The 24,429-nt window shown below is 39.6% G+C and overlaps 1 protein-coding gene across 1 annotated transcript in view; it reads left to right on the top strand.

Moving 5' to 3' along the window:
- Nucleotides 1-201: 201 nt before the first annotated feature.
- stard9 (StAR-related lipid transfer (START) domain containing 9) overlaps nt 202-24,429 on the top strand; it is a 38,126-nt gene continuing 13,898 nt past the window's right edge. The window contains exons 1-19 of the mRNA XM_034307994.2: nt 202-469; nt 3,838-3,907; nt 7,659-7,787; nt 16,797-16,913; nt 17,012-17,044; nt 17,141-17,199; nt 17,335-17,447; nt 19,234-19,376; nt 20,237-20,304; nt 20,468-20,565; nt 20,677-20,877; nt 21,964-22,061; nt 22,169-22,246; nt 22,334-22,411; nt 22,527-22,706; nt 23,554-23,608; nt 23,724-23,849; nt 24,015-24,097; nt 24,308-24,369. Of these exons, the coding sequence (XP_034163885.2) occupies nt 423-469; nt 3,838-3,907; nt 7,659-7,787; nt 16,797-16,913; nt 17,012-17,044; nt 17,141-17,199; nt 17,335-17,447; nt 19,234-19,376; nt 20,237-20,304; nt 20,468-20,565; nt 20,677-20,877; nt 21,964-22,061; nt 22,169-22,246; nt 22,334-22,411; nt 22,527-22,706; nt 23,554-23,608; nt 23,724-23,849; nt 24,015-24,097; nt 24,308-24,369 (1,838 nt within the window). The 5' untranslated portion in view covers nt 202-422. The remainder of the gene's footprint in view (nt 470-3,837; nt 3,908-7,658; nt 7,788-16,796; nt 16,914-17,011; nt 17,045-17,140; nt 17,200-17,334; nt 17,448-19,233; nt 19,377-20,236; nt 20,305-20,467; nt 20,566-20,676; nt 20,878-21,963; nt 22,062-22,168; nt 22,247-22,333; nt 22,412-22,526; nt 22,707-23,553; nt 23,609-23,723; nt 23,850-24,014; nt 24,098-24,307; nt 24,370-24,429) is intronic.

Here is a 24,429-nt window from a genome sequence, read left to right as displayed (position 1 = left end):
GGACAGTTCAGCAACTTTTCAGTAAGAGATATGAACAAAAAGCTGATGTCTTTGAGTGCAATTTTTTTAAAAAGCTGAGTATGTTATTTTTTAATAATTTCAGTAGTGAAGAGTAGTGGTTCGCCACAGTCGTTGTGTTTGGCTGAGATCCCTGTCCCTCCTCCTGTGTTTTAGTGTGTGTGTGTGTGTGTGTGTGTGTGTGCGCGCGCGCGCCCTGGAGGCGGCAGGAAGTTTCAGCTCCAGTGCAGTAACTTGTCGCAGCTCTTCAGCTCTTCAGCTTTTCCTCCACACTGCCATGAACAGCATGGATTTTAAATCTGCCTGTCGACGCCCTCCATTTTATCAGGATGAACAGTTTATCAGGTGGCGTTTAACCACACACGGATTCTGACTCAACATTTTAATTCCTGTTCAAATCCTCAATGGCAAACGTCAAAGTCGCAATTCGAGTCCGTCCTCTAAACTCAAGGTAAGCAAGAGCGACACCGTCAGAAGGTTCCGGTTCTGTTCACGCGACGGTTGTTATATTTTATTTATTTTATTTTATCCTGAAGTGTTATTGTTGAAAGTGCTAACGGAGAGCTTCTGTTGGTGGTGTTGCTATGTGTGGGAATTGGGTCCTCTTCTTGCCAGCTGATGAAGCTAAAGCTCTAAGTTTACTCTTAAAGTTGGTTCTAAGAGGAAAATGTCTTCACTGATGGAGTAAACAGTCTGCAGTTAGGTGTTTTTTTCTTGTGGGACTTTAATATCAGTAGTTTTTCATGGGATTAAAGGTGATTAAATTCAACGTCCAGAGTCCAGTGTTTACTTACAGTAGTTGTTTTGTTTCTGTTCTGATAACTTGAAGAAAATGTGCTTTATTTTTCTCCTCAGCTCTTTACCAGCACTATTAAAGCCAGACATGGGGTAACATATATCACTCCACCCACCAGCATGAGCTAAATTACTGCAGCATGTTGGGTTCACACTGGCTGTGGGGGTGAATACTATTTCTTTCCAACCTACCCTGCTGAAAAAACCAATAGAAACCATCACAGAAATGGTTTCCACTACAAATACCATTACAAACCATCAGCTGTTAACCATTAAAACCATTCCCAAATGGTTTCCATTACATAGTAGGACGTATTAAGGACGTAGGTCCTTAATGGTATCCACGAGACATAACATGCTACCAAGAGAAGGCAACGAATTATCGGTTTGTTTGACCATTAACAGTTTCCATTAAAACCAATACAATTCCCATTATAGTAACCATTAAAACCATTACAAATTCTGTGAGGGTTCCTGAGGCAGTCTATAGGGACCTGTGTAACTCACAGATTTCTTTGTCCCAACTCCTAATACTACCGTAGCAGTGGAAGTGTCCTTCACCACGTGGTTATTGTGCCTGGAGCTGGAACATACCAAAACTATGAACTGTTATAGGCTCCTGAAGTTCTCGACTGAGCAAGAATAATGTGATAAAAGAGGTAAAGGAAGTGAGATGTCCAAAACATCCACGCTTTCTGTATTTTTGGACTGCTAAGAAGTCATGCTTGGTCTGACCAGCTACCAGCAGCCTAAACACAGGTCAAACTGGTAGATAGATCTTGTTTGCCAGCCTGTAAGTGCTGGTAGAAAGGAAAGAGTTTCTGGATTGCTGCAACTAATGCAACAAGTTGTTTTAAAGAAATGAACACAACAGTGAGGCAATTAGAAAATCGACATCAAACATTCATGGATCAGTTTAAACACATAATAATCTCTGAAAGATGGTCTACCAGCTTGACCAGCTCGACCTGTGTCCGTCAGATTAAGCTGGATTTTTCAGCAGCGTTGACATTTAAATGTCCCCACAAACTGTCCATCCATAACAAAGGATGACCTCAGGTCTTACTGTTCCTGTTATGCGAATAGAGGTGTCTTTGCAATAAGCCTAGTTTTATATAGACTTCAGTGACAATAGAGTCTGCTGCTGCTTCCTCTTTCCCTCTTTTCAATACTTCCTATCTTTGTCAAAGTAAAGCTTAGTTAAGAAGTAGTGTGTTCTGTTGTGGTAACATGGACATTTGCAATTATCCATTTGGCAGAAGCTTTTATCTAAATTAGCTTAGAAGGGAAGCTGAACATAACTGCCTACAGCTGTTAAATGAGCTGAAAGTTATACAAGCCTTCCACCAAGTTTCCACCAACTAACCAGAAAGAAAGGAAAGACAGTTATAGGAAGAAAAGAGAGAACCAAAACTCAATACAAGAGTTAAAGCTAGTGCTAATAGCACAGAAGTACACAGTTCTGTCAGAAGCAAACATTGTGAGAAGTGGCATTTCATGGAAATGATGCACAACAATCTTTGTTTATTATATTATATTCTTCTGGACATGTTTTGAACCATGACTATAAATCTTCCTCATGGCCAGGAGAGGAGAAGGCAGGCTGCTGAGGTTTTGGGCAGGGCTGCTTTGGGGTTGGCAGAAAAAAGAGAAATCTGCTTGGTACCACTGATTGTGGGGAATAAAATGACTCCTTGCTCTGATACACCCTGCAGACCTGAACATCTCTTTCAAAAATTAAAATTTAGCATTTCAAAATTCAGACTGAAACAGTTTTGGGACAGACCTCAGATTTCACTCTCTTGCATCAGTCTGGAACAGCTGGAATGCACACACAGCTGTCCTTGCTCTTCTCACTCTCCCTCTTTCTTTCTCTCTCTCACACACAAACAAACACACACGCTGCAAGTCTGCTTTTCCTCAGCTGTGCAGCTCATGGAGGAGTTGTTCACTAATCTGTTTTCATTTCTGTTTGACACACTTTGGAGTTTGCAGTTCAGCACAGCAGAAGGTAGAATCTCAGAGATGAACCACTTCATGCTGTTTTCACTCATCTGTATAGAGTCAACTCTATTTTTGATGAACAAGATCACCAGGGAGGAATTTCGAGCTTATTGCCTTTTTAAGTAAAAACATCTTAATTTGAATTTTGGCTTAATGCCTTAAAGTTTCATCTTAAAGCCTAGTATTCAGTAACTACTCTGAACTAACAGGAAATGTTTATAGTTATGAACATGAGGAATATATGTCTGGACACGATGATGGGTTTAGTGGGTTAACGAGTATTCTCTAATCATTAAGTAAATAATAAAGCTTGACTTGGCATGCTGTAATAGGAAATAATCAACAAAAGGGGTATATTTTCCAATAATAGTACTTTCTGTAGTGTTTTATTCCTCTTATACCCCAACAATTTACCAACTCTCAGTGTTTTTATTTAAAGAATGACATTTCGTACTATATATTTTATCCATTTATAGTTATGTTTCATGTGATGGAACGTCCGTGAAACAAGTTAATTCTTGTTATTACTTTAATTCTTGTTGACAGCCATAAACAGTCTCTCCGTGTTTTCTTTTCTTTCTTTTTTTTGAAGATAATAAGACAAAAATGGAGCTTATCATTTTATCAAGAAACTTCAACGCCCTCCATCCTTTCCTGACTTTCCTCTGTCAGAAAATTTAAAGTAACAGCCTTACCTTTAGTTGTTACAAAGTGCTGACACTGGAGACTCTTTCCAAAAATGCTAAATAAAAATCTCTTCACAGAAAAGTCTACCACATCAACAATTGCACACTTTCTAAAATAGGTTTACAGATTCCTTCTATGGAAACAATAATTTATTAAAATGAGTGCATTAATCTAAACCTGTCTAGTAGCACAAAAATGTTGTGTAGTTTGGACTTGCACTGGAAAGAACAAGACGTCATGTTCTTGTTTTAAAAACATACTCTTTTGATATGCATCAGATATCGAATATATCAGATATAGGATGTTATCGGTTTCTTCTGTCTTGTCCCACAGGGAAACTGTGGATGGAGGGAGAATAGCTGTACAGGTGGAGGACAAAGTGGTGAGAGTAAAAAATGTGAAGGTAAGTTCTTTGTTTCAAGATTTTGATGTTTCAACCACAGAAAATAATCGATATAACAGTAATACATAGCAGGAGATTTAGTGAAATACAATAAACCAGAGTTCTGCTGTGTACACATGCAGGATTAGAAGGAAAAGATGTGAGTGCAATGTCGGGGTATCACATGAACAGGAAGCTTAGAGTGGAGATTGTCCACTTCCTGCCTCATTACACTGCTGTTTATTGAAAGTAGCCACTACACATACAAACATTTGGTTTGGAGTCACTTCATCAAAGCTTCCACACACACTTAGTCACTTAACAGCCATGCAGTTAAACATGAGTAAACAGGGTACAAATGCACTTACTCTAACCCTGAATTCCATACTTCTGTGTTCTGACTGAAACCAATGCTACATAACCTGATTTGTGGGATGATTGTGTGTGTCAGAATGAGAGGCTGCTGTCTGTTTTTTACTGATTGACTTCGGAACAATGCGATTTTGTAAATGTTTGCTGCAGAATTCAAGTACATTTAGTTACAATTATTACATATTCACTTAATCGCAATTATTTGTACTGGTTGTAACTAATCGTTAGATTCCACATTTATATGTTTCTATATAAATATATGTAAAGACAATGCTTATTCTGAATAAGTTCAAGTCACTACATCAGTATAGAACAGTGAGTTACACAAACACACACACACACTTGTTATGCCAATAGGTCAATAGAAAATTACATTGTTAATCACATTTATCTGCATGACAATAAATGGTCAGCCAATATATAAGTGGTCAGAGTAAATATAATATGCCTGAGGAGGCACTGATGCACAATCTGATGTCAGGAGAGGTGCCAACATCGCTAACAAGAAAATCCTATCAGGCAATGAAAGAGAGAAAAAACACAGAATTTTACCAAAAAACCCTAGTGTACATCAGTGGACAAGATGGACAAGGCTGTTTCCCCCGAAACCCCCCACCCCCACCCCGAACAATAAATAAATAAATAAATAAACAGTAAGGCCATTACATAATGATAATCAGCTCCTAAATTTTTGTACCGACCAAAGAGCCCACAGTCCCACCTTCTTGGTTTCTTTTGGCTCCCAGCACTGTGAGATCATGGGTCAAAGTTCACCTAGATAAGATTGGTGCGAAGAGAAAGTAATCGCTACCAGAAGCAAATACACGCGTCTTTCACGCCCTGCAAATGATCTAAGTGCTGTTTGTCTGAAAAAGTAGAAGAGCATAGTTTTCAGGTGGCTGCTGTATCGCTGTAGAAAGGAGGTCAAAAGTTGTAAATGCCAAGGCTAAACTGTAAATATTGGCACCACTATGTGAATATGTCATGTCTTTATTAATTGATATCAAAACTTTGAATATATATTTAATTAGTTAACATTCTATTCTAATCTAATTCTAATCTATTCAGATTATATGAATAGATCGTCTTTGCTGTATGTCTAAGGTTTCAATCATGTACATGAAAAGCTTTGCCACAGAACAGATCTGCTCACATACAGTACACCGTATATACACAGTATATAAGTAACTCTTAATCATCTTGCTAGTAACATTAAGATCCAAATATAGCATCAGTTAATTCTATAAAGAACTAATGGGAAAAACTGAAGTCTCACATCTGGTTTACATTTACAATTGTGGCGTGCTGTAGTGCAGATCATCCATTCAGTATAAAGATATTAACAGTAACAGGAGTCATAAATCTGCAACGTAAGAGAGCATTTTAGTGCTGATTGAAGACATTTGTAGTGCTGATTGAAGAGGTGGGGCTTCATTGTGTATTTAAACACAGAGATGGACAGCCAGAGAAACTTCACTCCACCATCTGGATGCCAGTATAGCAGATGACTCTGACACTTGATTTTCTTCTGTCCTGAAGTTAGCTGCAGTGAGTGAAGAAAGAGAAAGTGGGAGGAAACAAAAACAAAGTCTTTGGCTTACTCTTGTCCCATGAGGAGTTATTTAGAGATTGTAGGGCCATCGATAGAGAGAGCTGATTGGCTAGTACAGGCACAGGACAGGAGGATATACATAGCTGGAGAAACACATTCACACGTGCACTGCTTAATTCTGTGCAAGTTCAAATGAATTCAATTGCAGATTCCAAATGAACTGTTTATTGTTTCCTAAACAGTTTGTACAAAATCTCAGTTAATATACGTTACATGTATATTAACGCAGGGTGTAGTACCAGTGTTACCACAACAACGAGGAGTGTGTGGATTCTGCACGTTCAGCTTTTCAATCATGAAAAACATGAGCTCAAATTATTTGCGTCAGAGTAAAACCTCATCCAGATGCGATTATAACGGATAGCAAGAACAGCATTTGAATTTTGCACCGCATTCAGGGAGGTATGAAGGATGTCTACCTTAAAAAGATGCCCATTTCATCGCTTGCAATTATTTTCCACATATAGAATGTACATGTAGATTCTGATAAAGTGTTCAGATACAAAGGCTGTTATTCTTCTATTTAATGGATTAATAAAATGATTACTCACCTCATTCATTCTAAATTCTACTTTATTCAGATTGGCCTCAGTCAGTTTACTGTTCTGATTGATGTGTGTACTTGAACGTTTATATTCTGATTGAGCCATCGGTCAAAGTCTTAACGGATTATTAGGCTGCATGCACAGAATCCTGGGATTAAATTGGTGGTAATGTATGAAGGTTCGTAGATCTTTGATGTATTTTAACACTTGTCCAGCCTGATGGAGGATGTAGGACATGAAGCTGGTCCTACATCAAGGTTCTCTTAGGGAGACATTAGAATGCAGAGAAACTAAATATCCCTGGTATTATACACAGTATTAGTATGCATCCTGCATTACAAATCTGTAGTCTTGTAAAATATGAATAGCACAAGGATTGCAGTAATGAGGCACATTACTTAAGCTCAGCTTGTAAAAATTGCTGGATCTAAATTTAACAGCAGAGCTTTAATGGCTTTAGTAAAGCCGTGTAGAGCTGTGAGGTAAGTCATGCTGAACAGAGCCAGGAAAGGGCTTCACCACAGCCATAAACACACCGTTGCCACTGGCGACGAGTGGCATGTTTCTGCACGCTCCTTTCCCTGCTGTCTTACCGTGACATGGCATGGTGTCAGTAAACGACACAGCTGAATGGCCATTGATGCAGGTCGGGTCTGTTTAATAGAGCTGATAAACTGCTGAGGGCTGTGTGTGCATTTCACATTTGCAGTGATGTGTTTACTGCTTTATGCTGACGATAAATGGAACAGCGGTTTTCTAAATGTCAGCAGAGAGCCATTCATGGACAGTCAAATCATTTATTTCTTCTGCTGAGCTTTAGAATGGAGTAGAACTTTATTGCTGTAGGCTCTGCTTTTGACCACCCAAGTACAGGCTGTGCAACATATTTTAACTTTAGAGTTTTGCATGATTTGTTAAAGTGTAGTAAAAGTTACAGTAGAAATGGTCCAGTTTCTTTAGAAATCTTATATGATAAATTAGATTTTATGAGAAGTTTGTATGTTATGAGTTATCATCTGCCATTGTTTCATAAGATCATAATGAAAGGATGCTGGCTACACATGTGTTTGGTATCAGTAACTGATGTAACTCTCTCATAGGATATGACCTCATTGGTGCCTGCAAGAGTTTTGGCATTGGAGATATGGCGTTTTTCTCACACTCTGTCCTCTGGGACTCGAGTTCTCCTTCTCTTTTTCCTGTCTTACACTCTCTCTCTCGCTCCATATTTTTCTTTTTACAGCTGGATGGGCGTCTGGATGGGCGAGTTGAGGCACCAGGTGACTCCAGAGAGAGGCTGTTCGAGTTTGGCTTTGATTACTGTTACTGGTCCGTGAACCCAGAGGCACCCAACTATGCATCGCAGGAGGAGGTGAGCGCCATCTCATGCATGTTTACCCCCAACACTGCCATGTTGCTGTAGCATTGCTGAGCTGTGTTGTAGGGTTGTGGAGGCTGATGTGTGCCAGCCAAGCAACTCTGGAACCAGAGGACAGTCAAAACCTCTGGAAGGAAGCTGTCTACTATCTTCCTTGAAATGAATCAAAACACTTAGGATGTCCATCCGAGTCACAGGAGTGTTTCTTATAGCATGTCCAGTTTTACCTAATTTAGATCTAATCACATTTTTCAAATCTGCTTTGTGTAATTGGACGATTAGATTCATGTGTATCCCTGTATGAGCATATAATCTTTCTTTCCTCAGTGTTCCTCCTCAAATCGCTCTTTGTGTGCTATGTTTGAAACCCAACTCTGACACACACACACACACACAGTCAGTGTCAATGGGCAGGCATCACTCCTCCTCCTCTCTCTCTCTGTCTCTCTCTTGTTTTCTCTATTCTGCTAAGTCAGAGATTATAGCATAGGCCTGAAGCAGAGATTCCTCATATGACCTATAACTTTGTCAGTGGGAGAGACTTTATGTCGTCCTCTAGGAGGAAGCAGGAGCTGCTTAACTCACATGTATGGACTTCTCTATGTTGACAATGTTCCTTTCAGTGGACAGTAATACTTTTAAGTGGACAATACTTGTTGTGGAGGAGGAATTGTGTGCATCAAAGAGACTTCTTATAGACTCCAGTGTGGCACAACAGAAAAGCGTTCTCCCTGTTGTCGAGAGATTGCATGTACAAATCCCAGCAATACCAAAGTCATCCAGTGGAGCTCCCTGTGTGGGAGGGATGGCATTACTCTCTCACCCCTGTCAATCGCAGTTACAGGAATATATGAGCTCGTGTATGTAGAAGAGGGCAGTTTCCTCCATGTGTGTTATGCTACCCTGTGATGCAGCATGAGGAGTAGTCCGAAAAGATGTGGTGGGCTTTATTCATGGCTCAGAGGAAGCACATTTTAATCTTCATCATCCCAAGTTAGCAGCTGTTGTATAATAGGGGAGAACTGACTGGTGGGTGAGAGCTGGCAGGTGACCGGGGGGAGAAAAAGGTGAAAAAAAAAAAAAACTTCAGTGACTTCTTATGCTTATTTGATATGATGAATTAAGATCTAACATTTCTAAGTTAAGAGTTAGAAATGTTACAGGAACATACACTCAAAAATATTGAAGGAACATACCTCCAAGTACTTTATGGGAATGTTCCTCTAGGAAGGTTGAGGAAATGCTCCCATGAGACTGTTAGTTTGTAGTTATAAATTTAATACCTGAAAGCAGCCTTTGGCTAACTTTCTGAGACTACGTATAAGATAAAGTTATGGGAACGTTTTAGGAATGTTGGTTTCTCTTACAAAAAAAACAATACCTATTTTGCAGACTTCCTGTTATGAGTGGAAATGGTTCCCAAAAATGACAAAGTGGGAACTAAATGCTGATATTAGGTAAATATTCTGTGTTTGTTGGGTTTATACAAGCTTCCTTTGAAGTCTTATGTGATACTAATATGGCATGTACCTGTTAATGGGGACTTGGCATCTAAGATGAAAACGAGTGTATTTTAATTGAGATAAATTGGCATTCCAACGGATATAGATATTTTTTATTTGCTAGTTAGCATGCTTAGTGTACTTTAACATCATATATAAGCTAGAAATGCGATTAATTGGGGTTTCCTGATTATCATCGTGACTGTGTAAAGTTATGATAATCACCAGTATAGCCAATTCTTTGCAAGGAATAACAGTTAATGCATGTTCAAAAAGTTGCTAGAAGTCACTTGATTAGTTTACATAGTCACTAAATCATCATGATTGATGCCCCACATCGATAACAAATTTGAAGATTCAGTCACTCTACATTACACTGCTACAAGTGGCTCAGACACAGCTTGGAATTTATTACCTACATGGGGTTAATACAAATTCCATGGTGTCCATGAGTCTTTTAAAAGTCCTAAGTTGTCTAAAACATTTTATGAATTACCGTCATTAATAAGTAAATATATTACAATATATTAATATATTACAATATAAGCTTTGATACTAATCTTAGTCTGGTGTCATTGGATTTGTGTTTTCTAATGCAAATGACTCTGTCACAACTACCAGATGAATCGGAGTTTCCCATCCTCATGAGGCAGGAGTGTGTGTTAAACTGAGACTAACCTTAACGGTTGTTGAGCTAGCTTACACAGAGTCACATCTATATAGGGAAGTTCAACTGAAAGTGGCTGCAGAAAAGTAGCTTGCAGTTGCTTTTGTGATTAAAACCTGTATCCATGCAGATTATGCCATAAAGTTTTATAACAACATACTTGGCATATGGAAGATAGCTGCAGTGTACACAGAAATAGACAGTTTCCTATATGTGTGAATTATTTTGTAGTGTTTTTATATCTGGCATGTTAAAACTGCAAATGGGGTCTTAACATTGGCACTAAAAAACTCACTAAGTAACTAAGTAGTAAGTAAACTAAAAAATTAAATTAACTCAAGGATACTTAAGGTAGACAACATGATTTCAGTCCTACATTGCCCTGAAGCTTGTCCAGGTTTGTTTTGAGGTTTTAGTGTTTTCTTGTCTCAGTACAGTGCAGAGAAAAGTTAATTGTGTTCAGCTTCCATAGCAATATTTATGTCTTGCCTGGTTTAAATCTTTCAGTCCAGTTTTCTTGAGCTGGATTTTATCAGCAGGCTCTTGTGAAGCAGCATGTTGCTGTTTAATTGCTTTTGAGCTTGCAGCTGTAAGCTGAGACTTTACCAGCAGTAGCATTGCTCTGGAGTCGCTCCTGAGAGACGGTTTCACCATAAAACTGCTGATGGAGGAGAAACCAGCTCCACTTTCAGTCTTTGGCTTTCATTCTTCACTTTTCTTTTCCTGACCTTGTTATGGCTATCTATGAAAATTTAAGTGATTATTATAGTGAGGGGTTGTAGATCACGTAGAAGAACAGGAAGAAGGTTTGTATACATTCAAGTTTTGAGGGAACAGGAAGAAGGAATCAGAGAGGAGGGGGAGATTGTCTAGGCCATGAAGCAGAGCAGATAAAGAGGAGTAATGGAAGCCAGCTGTTGTGCTCATGTGCTCAGAGCTTACAGCTTTAGGCAGTTCCTGATATCTCATTTAGTTTGTGTATTAAGCAGGAGGTACATGTGAGCCATAGAGCAAATGCACTGATGCAAGTCTGCAGTGTGAGAGCTAGGCTGAGAAACAAAGCAGAAAGTGGAGATCTTAGTGGGGTGGAGGGAAGAGGGAATTCCAGACCCTCCTGCAGCCAACTGCACAGCTGCTTAAATGAAAGATTGCACTGCGTGGACGTCACTGGTATAAAGCCGGCACACAATGCTGGTTTTCTTTTCAAAGTGAAGTCAGCTCTTGTGTTTTCTGTTTCTCTTATTTTCTTCTCTTCCTTTTCTCCCCTCCTCTCTTTCTCTCTCTCTCTCTCTCTCTCTCTCTCATGCGCACACGCACACGCATCTCCCTCTCTTCCTTTCAGCGTGACGTTTGATTATGCCCTTGGTATTTCTTGGTCTGTGTGTCTGTATGCACTGCTAGTCTTGAAAAATAATAGACGCACTGTGTGTGTATTCCTTGCCAGCGGGTGTTTCTTCGTCACTGCACACACTATGGTTAACTTATTCACAGACTGACATTTGAATTTTGTATTGGTGGATGAGCATTCAAAAAAAGTTATTGGCAATGGGGGAGGAAACAGAAGATCTTGTATGTTACTCAGTAAACACACTAACAAAGGCAATAATGAGCCGATTATTTGCAGCATTTATCCATAGCTCCAGAAACGGTGACTGTCCATTGAGTAGCAGCAGAGCACACTCTGGCTGTACCATCCAGGCATAACCATACCACCATTGTGGAGTTTTAAATCATCCTGCAGGCTGGGAAGCCATTTAACCCTCGTATGTTTTGCTGCACGTGAATGACTTTTTCTATATGCTGTTTTTAAACTCCTCTGCCTCTTAATTTGGCCTTGATTTGATTTAGATGGCCACTTGCAGCAACAGGTGGCTGATAAATGCCATTCCCCTCTTCCCTGTCCCACCATGCAAACTTGACCTACAAAATTCTGTGAAAGTATGCCTGATGAAGCAAGTTGAGTCATTGCCAGTGATCTCCCTCCCAGTCTCTCTCTCTCTCTCTCTCTCTCTCTCTCTCTCTCTCTCTCTCTCTCTCTCTCTCTCTCTCTCTCTCACACACACACACACACACACACACACACACACACACACACACACACACACACACGCACACACACTGACTATTTGTGTGTCCCATTTGCTCTTTTTTCACTGGTTCACATGAGGATATAAACAGGAACTTGAACTTGGTATATCCATGAAATTAAACCATAATGTTCAAACATAACACTAAAGCACTAAAAAGATAATATATAGAAAACGACTACAATTTTTAATAACGCATAATTTCCCAGTGACTTCACATTTGTCACCACTTGTTCCTTTTGTTTCATGGGGCTTAAGTTATTTGCCAGCTGTCCAGTACAACCTTCTAGTGTTGACCTGCCTGGCTGAAGTCACTAAGAAACACTAAGAAATCCTGAACAAATATCCTGTATCCTGTATCATGAACAATATTAGGCAAACTTCTTCCACCTTTTGCACTTTTTCAGTATTAATCTGCTAGACTGAGAGAGCTTAGTCCCAATAAGGGTGGGTGTGAGATAATAGCCCAACTTGGGAATGGTTTTTACTAGTGATGTTGCTGCTTGTAGTGTTGAAATACACTATATGGCCAAACGTTTGTGGACAGCTGACCATCGCACCCTTATATGCTTTTTGAACGTCCCATTCCAGATTTATCCCCTTTTGCTCTTTTAATAACCTCCACTCTTCTGGGAAGGCTTTCCACTAGATTTTGGAGCATGGCTGTGAGGATTTGCCCATTGAGCCATAAGAGCATCTGTGAGGTCAGGCACTGATGTAGGCGAGGAGGCCTGGGGTACAGTTGGCATTCTAAGTCATCCCAATGGTGTTCAGTGGGGTTAAAGTCAGGACTTTGTGCAGGCCACTTGAGTTCTTCCACTCCAACCTTGGCAAACCATGTCTTCCTGGACCTCACTTTGTGCACAGAGGCAGTGTCATGCTGGAACAGGTTTGGGCCCCTTAGTTCCAGTGAAGAGAAATTGTAATAATGCAGCACACAATGACATCTTTTAAAACTGTGTGCTTTCCAACAGTGTTTTGGCCATGTAGTGTATATTACAATCTAGTATTTGTGTGCTTAATAGAAATCATGAATTCAAGCATTTTCTTCACAGGTGGAAAATTATCAGAGCTTCTGATAATTTTCTGCCTGTGAAGAAAATGCTTGAATTCATGATGTGTGAAATGTCAGTTGAGCCGATATAACGTTGTAACTCACATTATCCAGCCAGCAACTGACTTTCTCAAGAAACTGTATCTGCTTTGACCTTATTGAAGGTGGTTCAGTATCATAAAATCACCAAACTGTCAGATATAATCATCTAATTCCACAGTCTCTATTTGGAATATTATACTGGCACACTGTTTTTAATTATAGTATGCAGTTTGGGATGAAACTGTCCCAAACTGTGAATGTTATGGAGCTGGATTTGTGCTTTCGGTTTCTGAATGAAGTCATTTAATCACGTATTGCGTGATCATCTTCATACAGCTCTCAGGCAAACTGTCTTGTAGAGTGTGTGAGGGCACAAGTTCTCCTGACCCCATAACCTCACTGGAACTTGTGGAGTGTTTGCCTCCTTAGCTCTGGCTCAGAAAATAAGGTGCCACTGACATATTAGGCTATGGTTCAGCAGACTCCAGTTGCTTTTCCTCAAAAAAAAAAAAAAAAAATCACTACTAAGGAGGGCTTAGGGCTTTCCTAGGGCTTGATTTTGGGTTGGCCACAGGAAACGGTCTCCTCTTTGCAGTCCACAACAAACAGTGATTAAAGAGCCTTTGCTAAAGAGGACTTATTATATAAACTCAAGCTACTTTACTGAGGCCACTGTTGTTTGTTGATGTATATTTTTTTGCCTAATATATAAGGTCATTTCACTTATTGGATCGACCCTTGGATTGACTTGAAGGGTCTTTTCTTTTGTGACAGGACTAAACTACTTGATTCTTCACTTCCCCTCCAAAAAATCTGCCGAGTTCTGATTTACACTCACTACCAGTTGGTATGAGCATGTTCGCTTTTTTAAGGCTGGGGCAAGAAAAAGGAGGCCAACTAAGGCTCGTGTGTGTGCTGTTGTTTTCATATGGATTTCCTTCAGGAACACATGCATGCATACAAACACAGGCTCCGAGAGCCATGAGCTTCCTGTTGACAGTAGCGTTTAGTCTTTCTTGGCTTGTTTTTCGATGCACTACTGCCTGCATGTTTGACTCCCCAGTGAACTTCGCTACTTGATTTGCTTCACAGACTCGACTCTACTTTAAATGAATCTCAGCTCTATGCACTTTGGAGGCTGTTCTTCCCATGCAGGACATGTGATATTAATAGTGTTATAATGATGGGAAGTGGCACCAACAGAGCAGCCCGGGTAAACAGTGATATGCTGAATATGATATGCTGAAATACATAGAGCCTATATAACACAGATACAAACAAGAATAGGTGCACTTTTGTCAATTCTGTTTTTTTTTCCCCACAAACTTGCAAAAAATGTTCATATTGCATCTAGTTGTGACTAGAGGAGTGCATCGGGACTGAGATCCTGCAGGAAGCAAATTGATTTTTCACAGACTATGTTGACAGTGCTACATTTTTTTTTCCTGACAAGAAAAAAGAAAAAAAAAAACCGTTCCGGTTTAGACTTTGGTTTAAATCCAAGTACAGATACAGATATTTGGAGTGCTAATCAGATCCAGATACAGATAGTGGCATTGTGTTATACCCTAAATGGAGCCTTAGCCCTGTTGTAGTAAACTGTTTTATGCACATAATTGTGTGTGTTCATCTGTGTGTCTCTAGGCCAGAGGTTCTCAACCTCTTAACAGACCTCTTTAACTGTTAAAAAAAAAATTACAGACCCCCCATCATAGATTGATTTTACTAATAAATTATTTTAAAAAATTAGGCACATTATTTAAATAATTATATATTTACAGTAGTATTTTGGCTACTGATTGGAGTTATTTTCACCCCTAGAACCCATTTTAATGGAATTGTCTTCAGATTTCCACTTCATTTTTATTTATAGGCATAATAACTTTAATAATGGTGGGATGTGATTTCTGCCATTGAAACAAAATTAGAAAATCATGGACCCGCTTCACAGACCCCTGGGGGTTCCTGGACCCCACTTTGAGAACCATGGCTCTAGGCTATTATGTATTGCAGTGGAGTGTGTTAGAGTCACAAAGAGATTGAGTCTTTTCATGCTGTGACAGTAAAATCAGTAAGTGTCCCTAGCTCAGTGAAGTGTGATATTTTTTTAACAAGCTCTTCATTGATTTCTTAAGGCAGAGGAGTCAAGCTCAGGCTAATTAAGTGAAAAGTGGACAGGAGTGCCAGCACTCTTTAGAAAGCTGCTGCTGATCCACTCATCCTGTAGATTGCATGCCAATTAGCCTCTATTCAGAATGCCCACTAGGAGGGTGGAAACTGCTAGAACACATAAATCCAGCTGATTAGTGTTAGTCAGCACAGCCTTACAGTAGCTTTGGAGCAACTTTTATTTTGCTGACTCACAGCTTTCACAGAGGGCAGAGGGCAGATTTGTCTATCTTACCTAAACCCTCACACACCTTTTGTACACAGCAGGGCAGGTGAGGAGCTGTTTGAAGTTGAGAGGTGTGCCGGATATGAGCTCTCTTCACTTTCTTCAGCGTACAGTTATTACTGTGGTGACATCTATAATATCATGGCTGTCAATGTGTTACTAGAGCTCGGCTGGCACGTAGACAAGGTCATTTGTAGTCTCACTATTGTAGAATTGTGCCATGTCAATATTTGATCTATGAAATGGCCTAAAAAAACATTTGGTTTTGCCTTCTTTCTTTGAACTATTTAACTTTCCTATTGCACACAAATGGTCTATTCAGTCTTCTTAAAATCAAAGGTTTAATATGTTCACCATTTAGGTTGATTATTTCAGACCTGCATGTTTTCTAGAGAATATCCACATGGATTTGATCTGTTTTTCTGAAATGCAGATGGTAAATCTGACCTGCAAAGCTCAGTATGTGTCTGATGAAGGCCAAATGCTGTGTGTGCAGAGAATGTGCTGTCTGTGTTTGTGCTTGCCTGCCAGTGTGTGTGAAGGGCACGTCCTCGACTCTCCTGCCGCTTTCTCAGTAAGGAGAGTGAAAAAGAAAACACATGGACCAGCTTGAGTTCAGGACCTCCACATGCTCATACCAACACCCTCAGAACCATTTATTTTCCACCCTCTCTCCTTCTATTCTCCTTCTTTGTCTGCTTTTACTCTTTACTGTGTTCCAGGTGCTGATGATTTTCAACAGCATTTTATGATCCGTTCAGGTATTTTGTCTGAAGACTTCAGAGCTTGTGGCCTAAATTTCAGTTCAGTGTAAGAGACTGAAACGATTGGAGTACATGGGTGGCACAAGGTGGCTAGAAATGCCTCACCACTCCAATTAACAGCAACATTAAATCACATCTCATTTACATAAATACAATTCATGCAGACTTAAGAACTTGTATCTAGTTCATAATCGTCATTGTAGAGCTGTGGATATTTTTCCATATATTAACTATAGAATATCTGAAGCCAATACAGTAATGCCAACAAAGACATGCTGCAAATGAATTGTCCTATACTTAATAAAATGTGTTCCATTAATATCTGGTCCTTGTGAAAATACAGTCTCTGTGGTCCTGCAAACTGCTCCACTTGTCCTACATATTATTTTTATTGTCTCATGTCATAAGTCTCATGTCATTTTTTAAGAGGTTGGTAACAATTATAGAGCTGCGGATGTGAAAATAATAGAGTGTGTGTGTCCTTTTTTGTAGGTGTTCCAGGATCTGGGTATGTGTGTGTTGGCTGGAGCAACTGAAGGCTACAATGTCTGCCTGTTTGCGTATGGACAGACAGGCTCAGGAAAGACCTACACCATGATGGGCAATCCAGTGAGTAACAGTGCAGGCTTTGCTTAGTATACAACTATGTTAAGTGACTTAAATATATTGCATAAATTTAATCACTTCATCCCTTCTTCCTTATGCAGGATTCGATTGGATTGACGCCAAGGATTTGTCAAGTAAGTTTCTAATATGAAATGTAATATTTTGCAGTCGTCGCTTTTGGGTCATGCAGTGGATTTTCATCAGGGGCATCTTTCTTTCCATAATTTCAGGGTCTGTTCCGATCTGGTATAGACTCTCCTGATGGAAAAAACTGCAGGGTTGAAGTTAGGTAAGAGAGCACTGCACACTGCACAGATGCGTTTGTGTATTTGTGTCCTATGTATGACCCAGAAGTAGGCTCTTTGTTTAGGCATGAAAGTTGTTGCAAGGAGATTATTAGTTTTCCCTCCCCCTCCTTCTCCAGTTTCTTAGAGATCTACAACGAGCGAGTACGTGATCTGCTGAGAGGGGCAGACCAGAAAAAGCCAGCGGCCCTGCGTGTGAGGGAGCACCCAGAAAAAGGGCCATATGTTCAGGGTGAGAGTTCTATGAAAAACAGCTGATTAGATTTATACTTAAATAGGAATTAGAATAATTTTGTTAACACAAGCAAACCTGAAGAAAACTACAAACCAACACTGTTCTGTTTACACCCGGTGTCATTAAAGAGCAGTGCTTTATCCCAGCTTCAGTTTCCCCACTCCTTTTTTGTCCCATGTCCAACATCCAGTCATTGTGTATATCAGGAGAAAGCCCTGAACAGCAAAGGAAATGACCTCACTTTCCTGTGGCTGTAAAAAGCCCAGTGGAATACCCACACAGTCCACATCAATCTCAATCTCAATCTCTCTCTGTCTCTCTCTCTCTCTCTCTCTCTCAATAAAGTACTATTAATATGGGCTAAGATTTCTGGATATATTTGTGTTAAATAATGTTGCAGAAGGATAATTATAATAAGATTTACACAGGTTAAGCAATATCTGTTGAGAGATCCCAATCTCTGGGAGTGTCTTCACAATATATGGCCATCACAAAAAATTCTGTGTGTGCATACATATTAATATAAACTGAATTTTTTTTTTTTATCTTTAATTATAACTGCTTGTTGTAGGGCTTATGCCTACACAAGTTACGCTAGATAATTAGTAGGTTATATGCCTATAATATGAATGTAGGCTGTACCTACACTATATGGCCAAAAGTTTGTGGACACCTGATCATCACACCTTCCCTAAACTGTTGCCACAAAGTTGGAACCACACAATTGTCTAGAATGTCTTTGCATGCTGTAGCTTTACAATATCCCCCTGTGCACGAAGCGATGTCCATGAAGACATGGTGTGCCAAGGTTGGAGTGGAAAAACTCCAGTGTTCTGCGCAGAGCCCTGACCGCAATCCCTCTGAACACCTTTGAGGTGAACTAGAATGCCAACTACGTGCCAGGCCTCCTCGCCCAGCATCAGTGCCTCACCTCATTAATGCTCTTGTGGCTGAATGGGCAAATCCCCACAGCCACACTCCAAAATCTAGTGGAAAGCCTTCCCAGAAGAGTGGAGGTTATTACAGCAGCAAAGGAGGGACTAACTCTAGAATGAGATGTTCAAAAAGCACATATAAGTGTGATGGTAAGGTGTCCATATACCTTTGGCCATATAGTGTATGCTAGGAACTCAGTAACTTGCCTAAAACCCCCTAAGCGTCATTTCTGACAAGTCCTTTTTCAATATTTATTCCAACGTTTGATTTCGATTTGGTTTCATGCAGAAAAGATTGAACATTTCCTGTAGTTCTTTACACTGGAGAAAAAGCAGGACAGCTCTTTTCCCATTGGATTTAATAGAATCTTTACAATGCCAATCTGAACTAAATATATATATATATATGTGTGTGTGTATATATATATATATATGTGTATATGTGTGTGTGTGTGTGTGTGTGTGTGTGTGTGTGTGTGTGTGGTGTTCGTTATTTCTACACATTCGATTATTGTAGATGAAATATGTCATAATCTTTTCAGATGCGTACCCACACAGTTCATAAAAATTACTGCCGTGACTGATTCAGGACTGAATCACGGGACTAAAATCTCAGATAATCTAGTAAAAATTACATTACTTCACCTCTCCATGTAAATGTAATCCAGTCCAAATAGAGCTTTAGCTGAAAATTTTCACTCCATAATTAAAGGCCTGCACAAATTCCTGACTGATCTGTTAAGTGTTTCTCGTTAGCTGAGGACTGTCTTTGCAAGTAGAATAAATTTGTCTTGTGTATATTAAAAAAAAGGAAGATTAAGATGTTTTTTACTATGTGTGTGTTCCAGGTCTTACTCAGCATGTGGTGGAGGACTACAAGCAGGCAGCAGATCTGCTGGAAGAGGGCATCGCTAACCGCATCACAGCTGCCACACATGTTCACGATGCCAGCAGCCGATCACATGCCATTTTCAGCATCCAGTACACACAGGTCTTAATCACACATCTGTTCAGCATCAGTAGCGCACTAGTTTCCAATTTAGCAAATCCTGTTATAAAAGGGTTGGTTTTATGACCAGTAAGACTTTCTGTCACAAGACAAATGATGCCAATGGTCTTTAATGTTGCTATTTCACTGAACAGTGAGGTAGCCTGATTGATTACTTCCAATTACCATTGGGAGGAGGGGTTTTCTAGAGATTGTGAGATGATGCCCTCATTTCCCAGCTTGTGCTAGATTTTACAGCACACTAATTACAGTAGCAACAATGGATTTGCTAGGCATTTGGTTTAATATGGATGCCTCCAACCAAATGGAAAGTTCTGAAATGGAAAGTTTTTCTTGGTATTTAGTGGTTATTATATCAGACACTACAAACAAAGCTGGTCTGGTGGAAAAGTGATTCTAGCTAGCTAGTGTTTTGTTTTGTTTTTTTTTTTCCCAAAATGCTGCTGGTCTGACTCCAGTGATGACTAGTCATATTTCAGTATTGAGTGTCACTTCAGTATCTTCCGACAAATTTAGTTGGTTCAATTTCTCAAAAGATAGAGAAATTATTAATTTAACCCACCATGACCCTGACAAGATTAAAGCAGTTACTGAAAATTAATGAATGAAACAAGTAAATCCATCACGAGCACTGTGAGAGCACCCCATACGTCTGTACAATCAGGCCAATAAATATAAGGACAATGCACATGGGATCACAGTTACTGTTTTTATTATCCATTTAATTGGCATGTGAATAAAAAAGTTATTACTTATTATTTGTAATGGATTCTGCATATTATCTGTTGCTGTGAAATATGAATTGCACTTACATATTGTTTTGGCTGAACTGTCTTTTGTAGGCGATACTAGAGAATAACCTTCCGTCTGAAATAGTGAGCAAGATCAACTTAGTGGACCTGGCTGGCAGGTTGGTGATTTTTGTGTACAGCTGCTTAAAGATCTTTTAACCCTTCAGTCTTAATCTATTTTCTGATGTTCTTTACACAACTCTGATTACGATCAGGTCACCCCCTAGTGGAGCTGCTTGGTTATCTCGCACTCATACTGTTTTTGTGCTTGTTGTCTATTAGTGAGAGAGCGGACCCTAATTACTGCCGAGATCGGATTACTGAAGGAGCCAACATCAACAAGTCTCTAGTTACTCTGGGAATTGTCATATCTGCTCTCGGTATGGAAAATTCAAGCAATGTTCTTCTCAATACACTTCTGTCCATTATTGTTTTTTTTTTATTGTTTTGGGTTTTTCCCTGTATGATGTCTTTTCTCTGTCTTCCCCTAGCTCAGAACTCTCAGATGTGCAGTAGCAGTCAGAGCATTAACAGCATGCTGAGTGAGGGGGAGGCCAGCACGGTCGGCAGTCAGTCCAGCTCCCTGTCCAGCAGCAGTCGCAGACAATGCTTCATCCCCTACAGAGACTCTGTCCTCACCTGGCTCCTCAAAGACAGCCTGGGTGGCAACTCCAAAACCATAATGATCGCAAGTGAGTCTGTTTTTGGGTAATAATGGTTAATTACAAGTTATTATACCACAGCACTGTTGCATTCTTGAATCTGATTAGTCAGTATTAGTTCTATAATAACACAGCTTTAGTTCAAATCACAGGTTTAAATTAACTCTCATTTCTGTAGTAACAGGTCATTCACAGGAACTTGAATCACTGATGATGTACATGAACTAAGGCTAATAAACTTTTTAAAAGTGTTATTTAACAAAGAAAATTGTACAGTCATTAATAATGTGACACTGTCTCTAAGGAGATATTTACTTAATACTTTTGTAACAGTCAGCATATTTTCTGCCATGGGAGAGTTTTCAGGACAGATGACTTTTTGGTTTCTCAGTAACATGAAAATTTTTTTGTCTTATTAATTTCAGGAAAAAGAGGAGAAAAACAGAGGCTTGTGAGGGAGCAAATGTTTATAGCTGCTATTATGGATGTGATAACAAGAACTAACTTGTCTCAGAGATGTTCTACAACATTAAATGTAACTACAGGGTGTCCCAAAAGTCTCCATACATGCCAGCACCACATCGGTTGTGCCTTCGTCAGTAGATGTTCGTGGACATCCACTTCTCAGTTGGTCCGCAATACTTCCAGTCTTTTTGAATTTGTTAATAAGTTTGGTAACAGTGTTGTGTGTGATGTGCTTGCCATGTTTCCTGTTAAAGTGTGTCGCAACCTTGAGACAGCTTCCCGATCCAGCCATGAGAATGATGTCAATGCGTTCTTCTTTTGTCAAAGGCATTCTTAAAGGCTGTCTGGGGGAAAAAAAAAAAAAAAAAAAAACTAAGTATGAAAAATTTTGGAAGGCATTTTGCTAAAGGGTGTTAATTTCTCCTATGCATGGAGACTTTTGGGACACCCTGTATAAATGGTTAAAAAATACAGGTCATTCATTAATAAACAAATGGTTGGCAAATTGCTGTGGTATAAGAGGAATAAAACATTTCAGGACTTAATGGAAAATAATCACCTCTGGCATGGTTGCAGCTTTTTTTTTTTTTCCAGATAACAGCGCATTCCTTCAAAATTTTCTGTCTGTCTTTCTCGCTCTCTTCGCTATAGCAATCTCACCTTCTTGCAGCAGCTACAATGAGACTCTCAGCACCCTCCGCTATGCTGCTCACGCCAAGAACATTGTCAACAAGCCAAGAGTCAATGAGGTGTGTTTGCGAATGGGTGTATCTACCATTCTAAGTTTACTACCATTCACTGATGATGATAAAAATGAGACATCTTTTATTCTCTGTTTGTTCTGTTTTGTTCTCAGGATGCCAGTGTGAGGCTGATCAGGGAGCTCCGTGAAGAGATCGATCGACTGAAGAGCATGCTGCTGAGCTTCTCTATGGTAATTAACTTCTCTTAGAAAATGCTCCCAGCACAGATTGCAAAAGTGATAGCTCATACAGACGTTGTTTTTGCTGACTGTCTACAGCAGAGAAACCCCAGCCCATCTCTGAGTGATGAGAGAGACAGCAGCCTTTCAGACATAGTGCTGCAGAATGAACTCAAGGTTTGTTAATATGACTAAACACAAAATATTAAATGCAATATTATAATTATCTGTTAGGCTCAGCATTATAATAATCTCTGTAACCCAGTGACATTATTTCCGCTCTCACCTCCAGGTGGAACAGCTTACTAAAGACTGGTCGGAGAGTTGGCGGGATAAGCGAGCTCTTCTGGAGCAGTACAGTGTGGACATTAACCAGGACAGAGCAGGAGTTCAGATACATTCTCTCCGACCCCACCTCATCTCCCTAGAGCCGGACGTCCTGAGCACAGGAGTCACCATTTACCACCTCCGGGTACTGACCTTACTGGTGCTCAGTTTCTCTTCATTTCAGGCTCATGACCTATCTAACATTAGAATAATTTTTGCATACTCTGCTATATTTAAATAGTCTGCTTTCTAACTAATAACTCTTTCTTTTGTTCAGATTCTCCTTTTGTCATCTTTTTTTTCTTACTCTTGCTCTCTCTGCACAATTCTTTGAGATGCCTGCCACAGTCAGGTAAAGCAGCTCTGCTTGTCTGCACCAGCTTAATTCCTTCTTCAAATTTTCCCTTTTCACCCTTTCCCTCTACTGTTATGTGTGTGGTTGAGGCGAGGTGTAGCTGATTTCAGAGGCTTTGAGATTATTTTGTAGATTTCATCAGATTCAGGCCCACTGAACAACCTCTGCAGTTGTCAGTGTGTGAAAAGCCAACGTCGCTCTGGGAGACCCCTTAAATCTTCCATGTACAATCCTACAACAAAGCTCTTTTTGGAAGCTAAGCACTCTTATTTATCCAAGGAACCCTTAAAGAAGAACCCTTTTTTCCTAAGTGTATGTGTTAACTGGTAAGTATATACTATAAACTTCAAGTTATTTGTAATTATTTTCTATTTTGAAAAGATCTTGAAGGGTTCTTGAAGAGTTCAGATAATTAAGGGTTCTTAGCCTCCTAAACGGTTCCTACTCTGACCCCTTTCTGAACGGGAAACCATAAAAATCCTCCTGCATGCCTTTGAAGTCTGTAAGTTACAAAACCTAAACCTGTACCAGGGTGGGTGTTATGGCACACATTTGTAATGGGCATAGCCAAAAATGCTCTTCTCTGATTAATATTTAATTACATGCTTATTAACTCTCATCTGTCTGTGTGTTGCAGGAAGGAATCACCAGAATTGGACCTCAGGATTCAAATGAGGAAGAACCCCATATTGGTAACTATTTTTATATCTCTATAGCCTAATATGTGACAAAATTATTATATTGTAATAGTATCAAATTATGAAAAATACCACTTTGTGTAAAATCTGTTGCTGTGCAATGTCTTAGTCATGCCAGAGGGTTCCGTTTGTGAAATTGAGAATCAGAATGGAGTTGTTACCCTCAAACCCCTACCACACACAGCCTGCATGGTCAACAATAGAGAGATCACTGAACCGTGTCGACTCGCGCAAGGTAAATGCAAAACACAAGTACTTGTTTGCACACGCATTTGGGCATGTTGTAATAAAACATGACTGACCTCTGGGTGTGAATTGAATTTGTGGCAGTAGTAGACAGTGGAGTATGTGAACGTATAAGTGGAATTTGACTATTGTAATGGTCATCTGCTTGTTTTAGGTGCAGTGATAACATTAGGAGGACGTCACAAGTTCCGGTTTAACCACCCTGCAGAGGCAGCAGTTCTGAAGGAGAGGAGACGTGTACGTTCACGTACTACATTCTGTATCAGTCTACCTGAGAATAATACAAAGTGCTTTTAAGATCAGAACTCTATCTGTAGGTAATTTCTTTAACACCCATGGATAAGGAAACAGAAATCAAATTACTTCAGGTGCTTCCTCTCAGTACATTATACGAATAGTACATTCAAAAATTATATTTGGTATAATCTCAAATCTTATTTTTTACAGATCATTGAAGGTGGTCCTCTTTTCAGCTCATCTGAGCTGAACATTCTCTCTCCTAAATCAAGGTGAAAATTTTTGTCCTGTGGTTTATATTTGTTGTGCTAGTTGCTGGAAATGTTGGACTG

The sequence above is a fragment of the Pangasianodon hypophthalmus genome, chromosome 10 (genome assembly GCF_027358585.1).
Source record: "Pangasianodon hypophthalmus isolate fPanHyp1 chromosome 10, fPanHyp1.pri, whole genome shotgun sequence".
Classification (NCBI taxonomy): Eukaryota; Metazoa; Chordata; class Actinopteri; order Siluriformes; family Pangasiidae; genus Pangasianodon; species Pangasianodon hypophthalmus.
The sequence above is the reverse complement of the archived record's forward strand: the minus strand, read 5'-3'. Positions and strand labels throughout refer to the sequence as shown.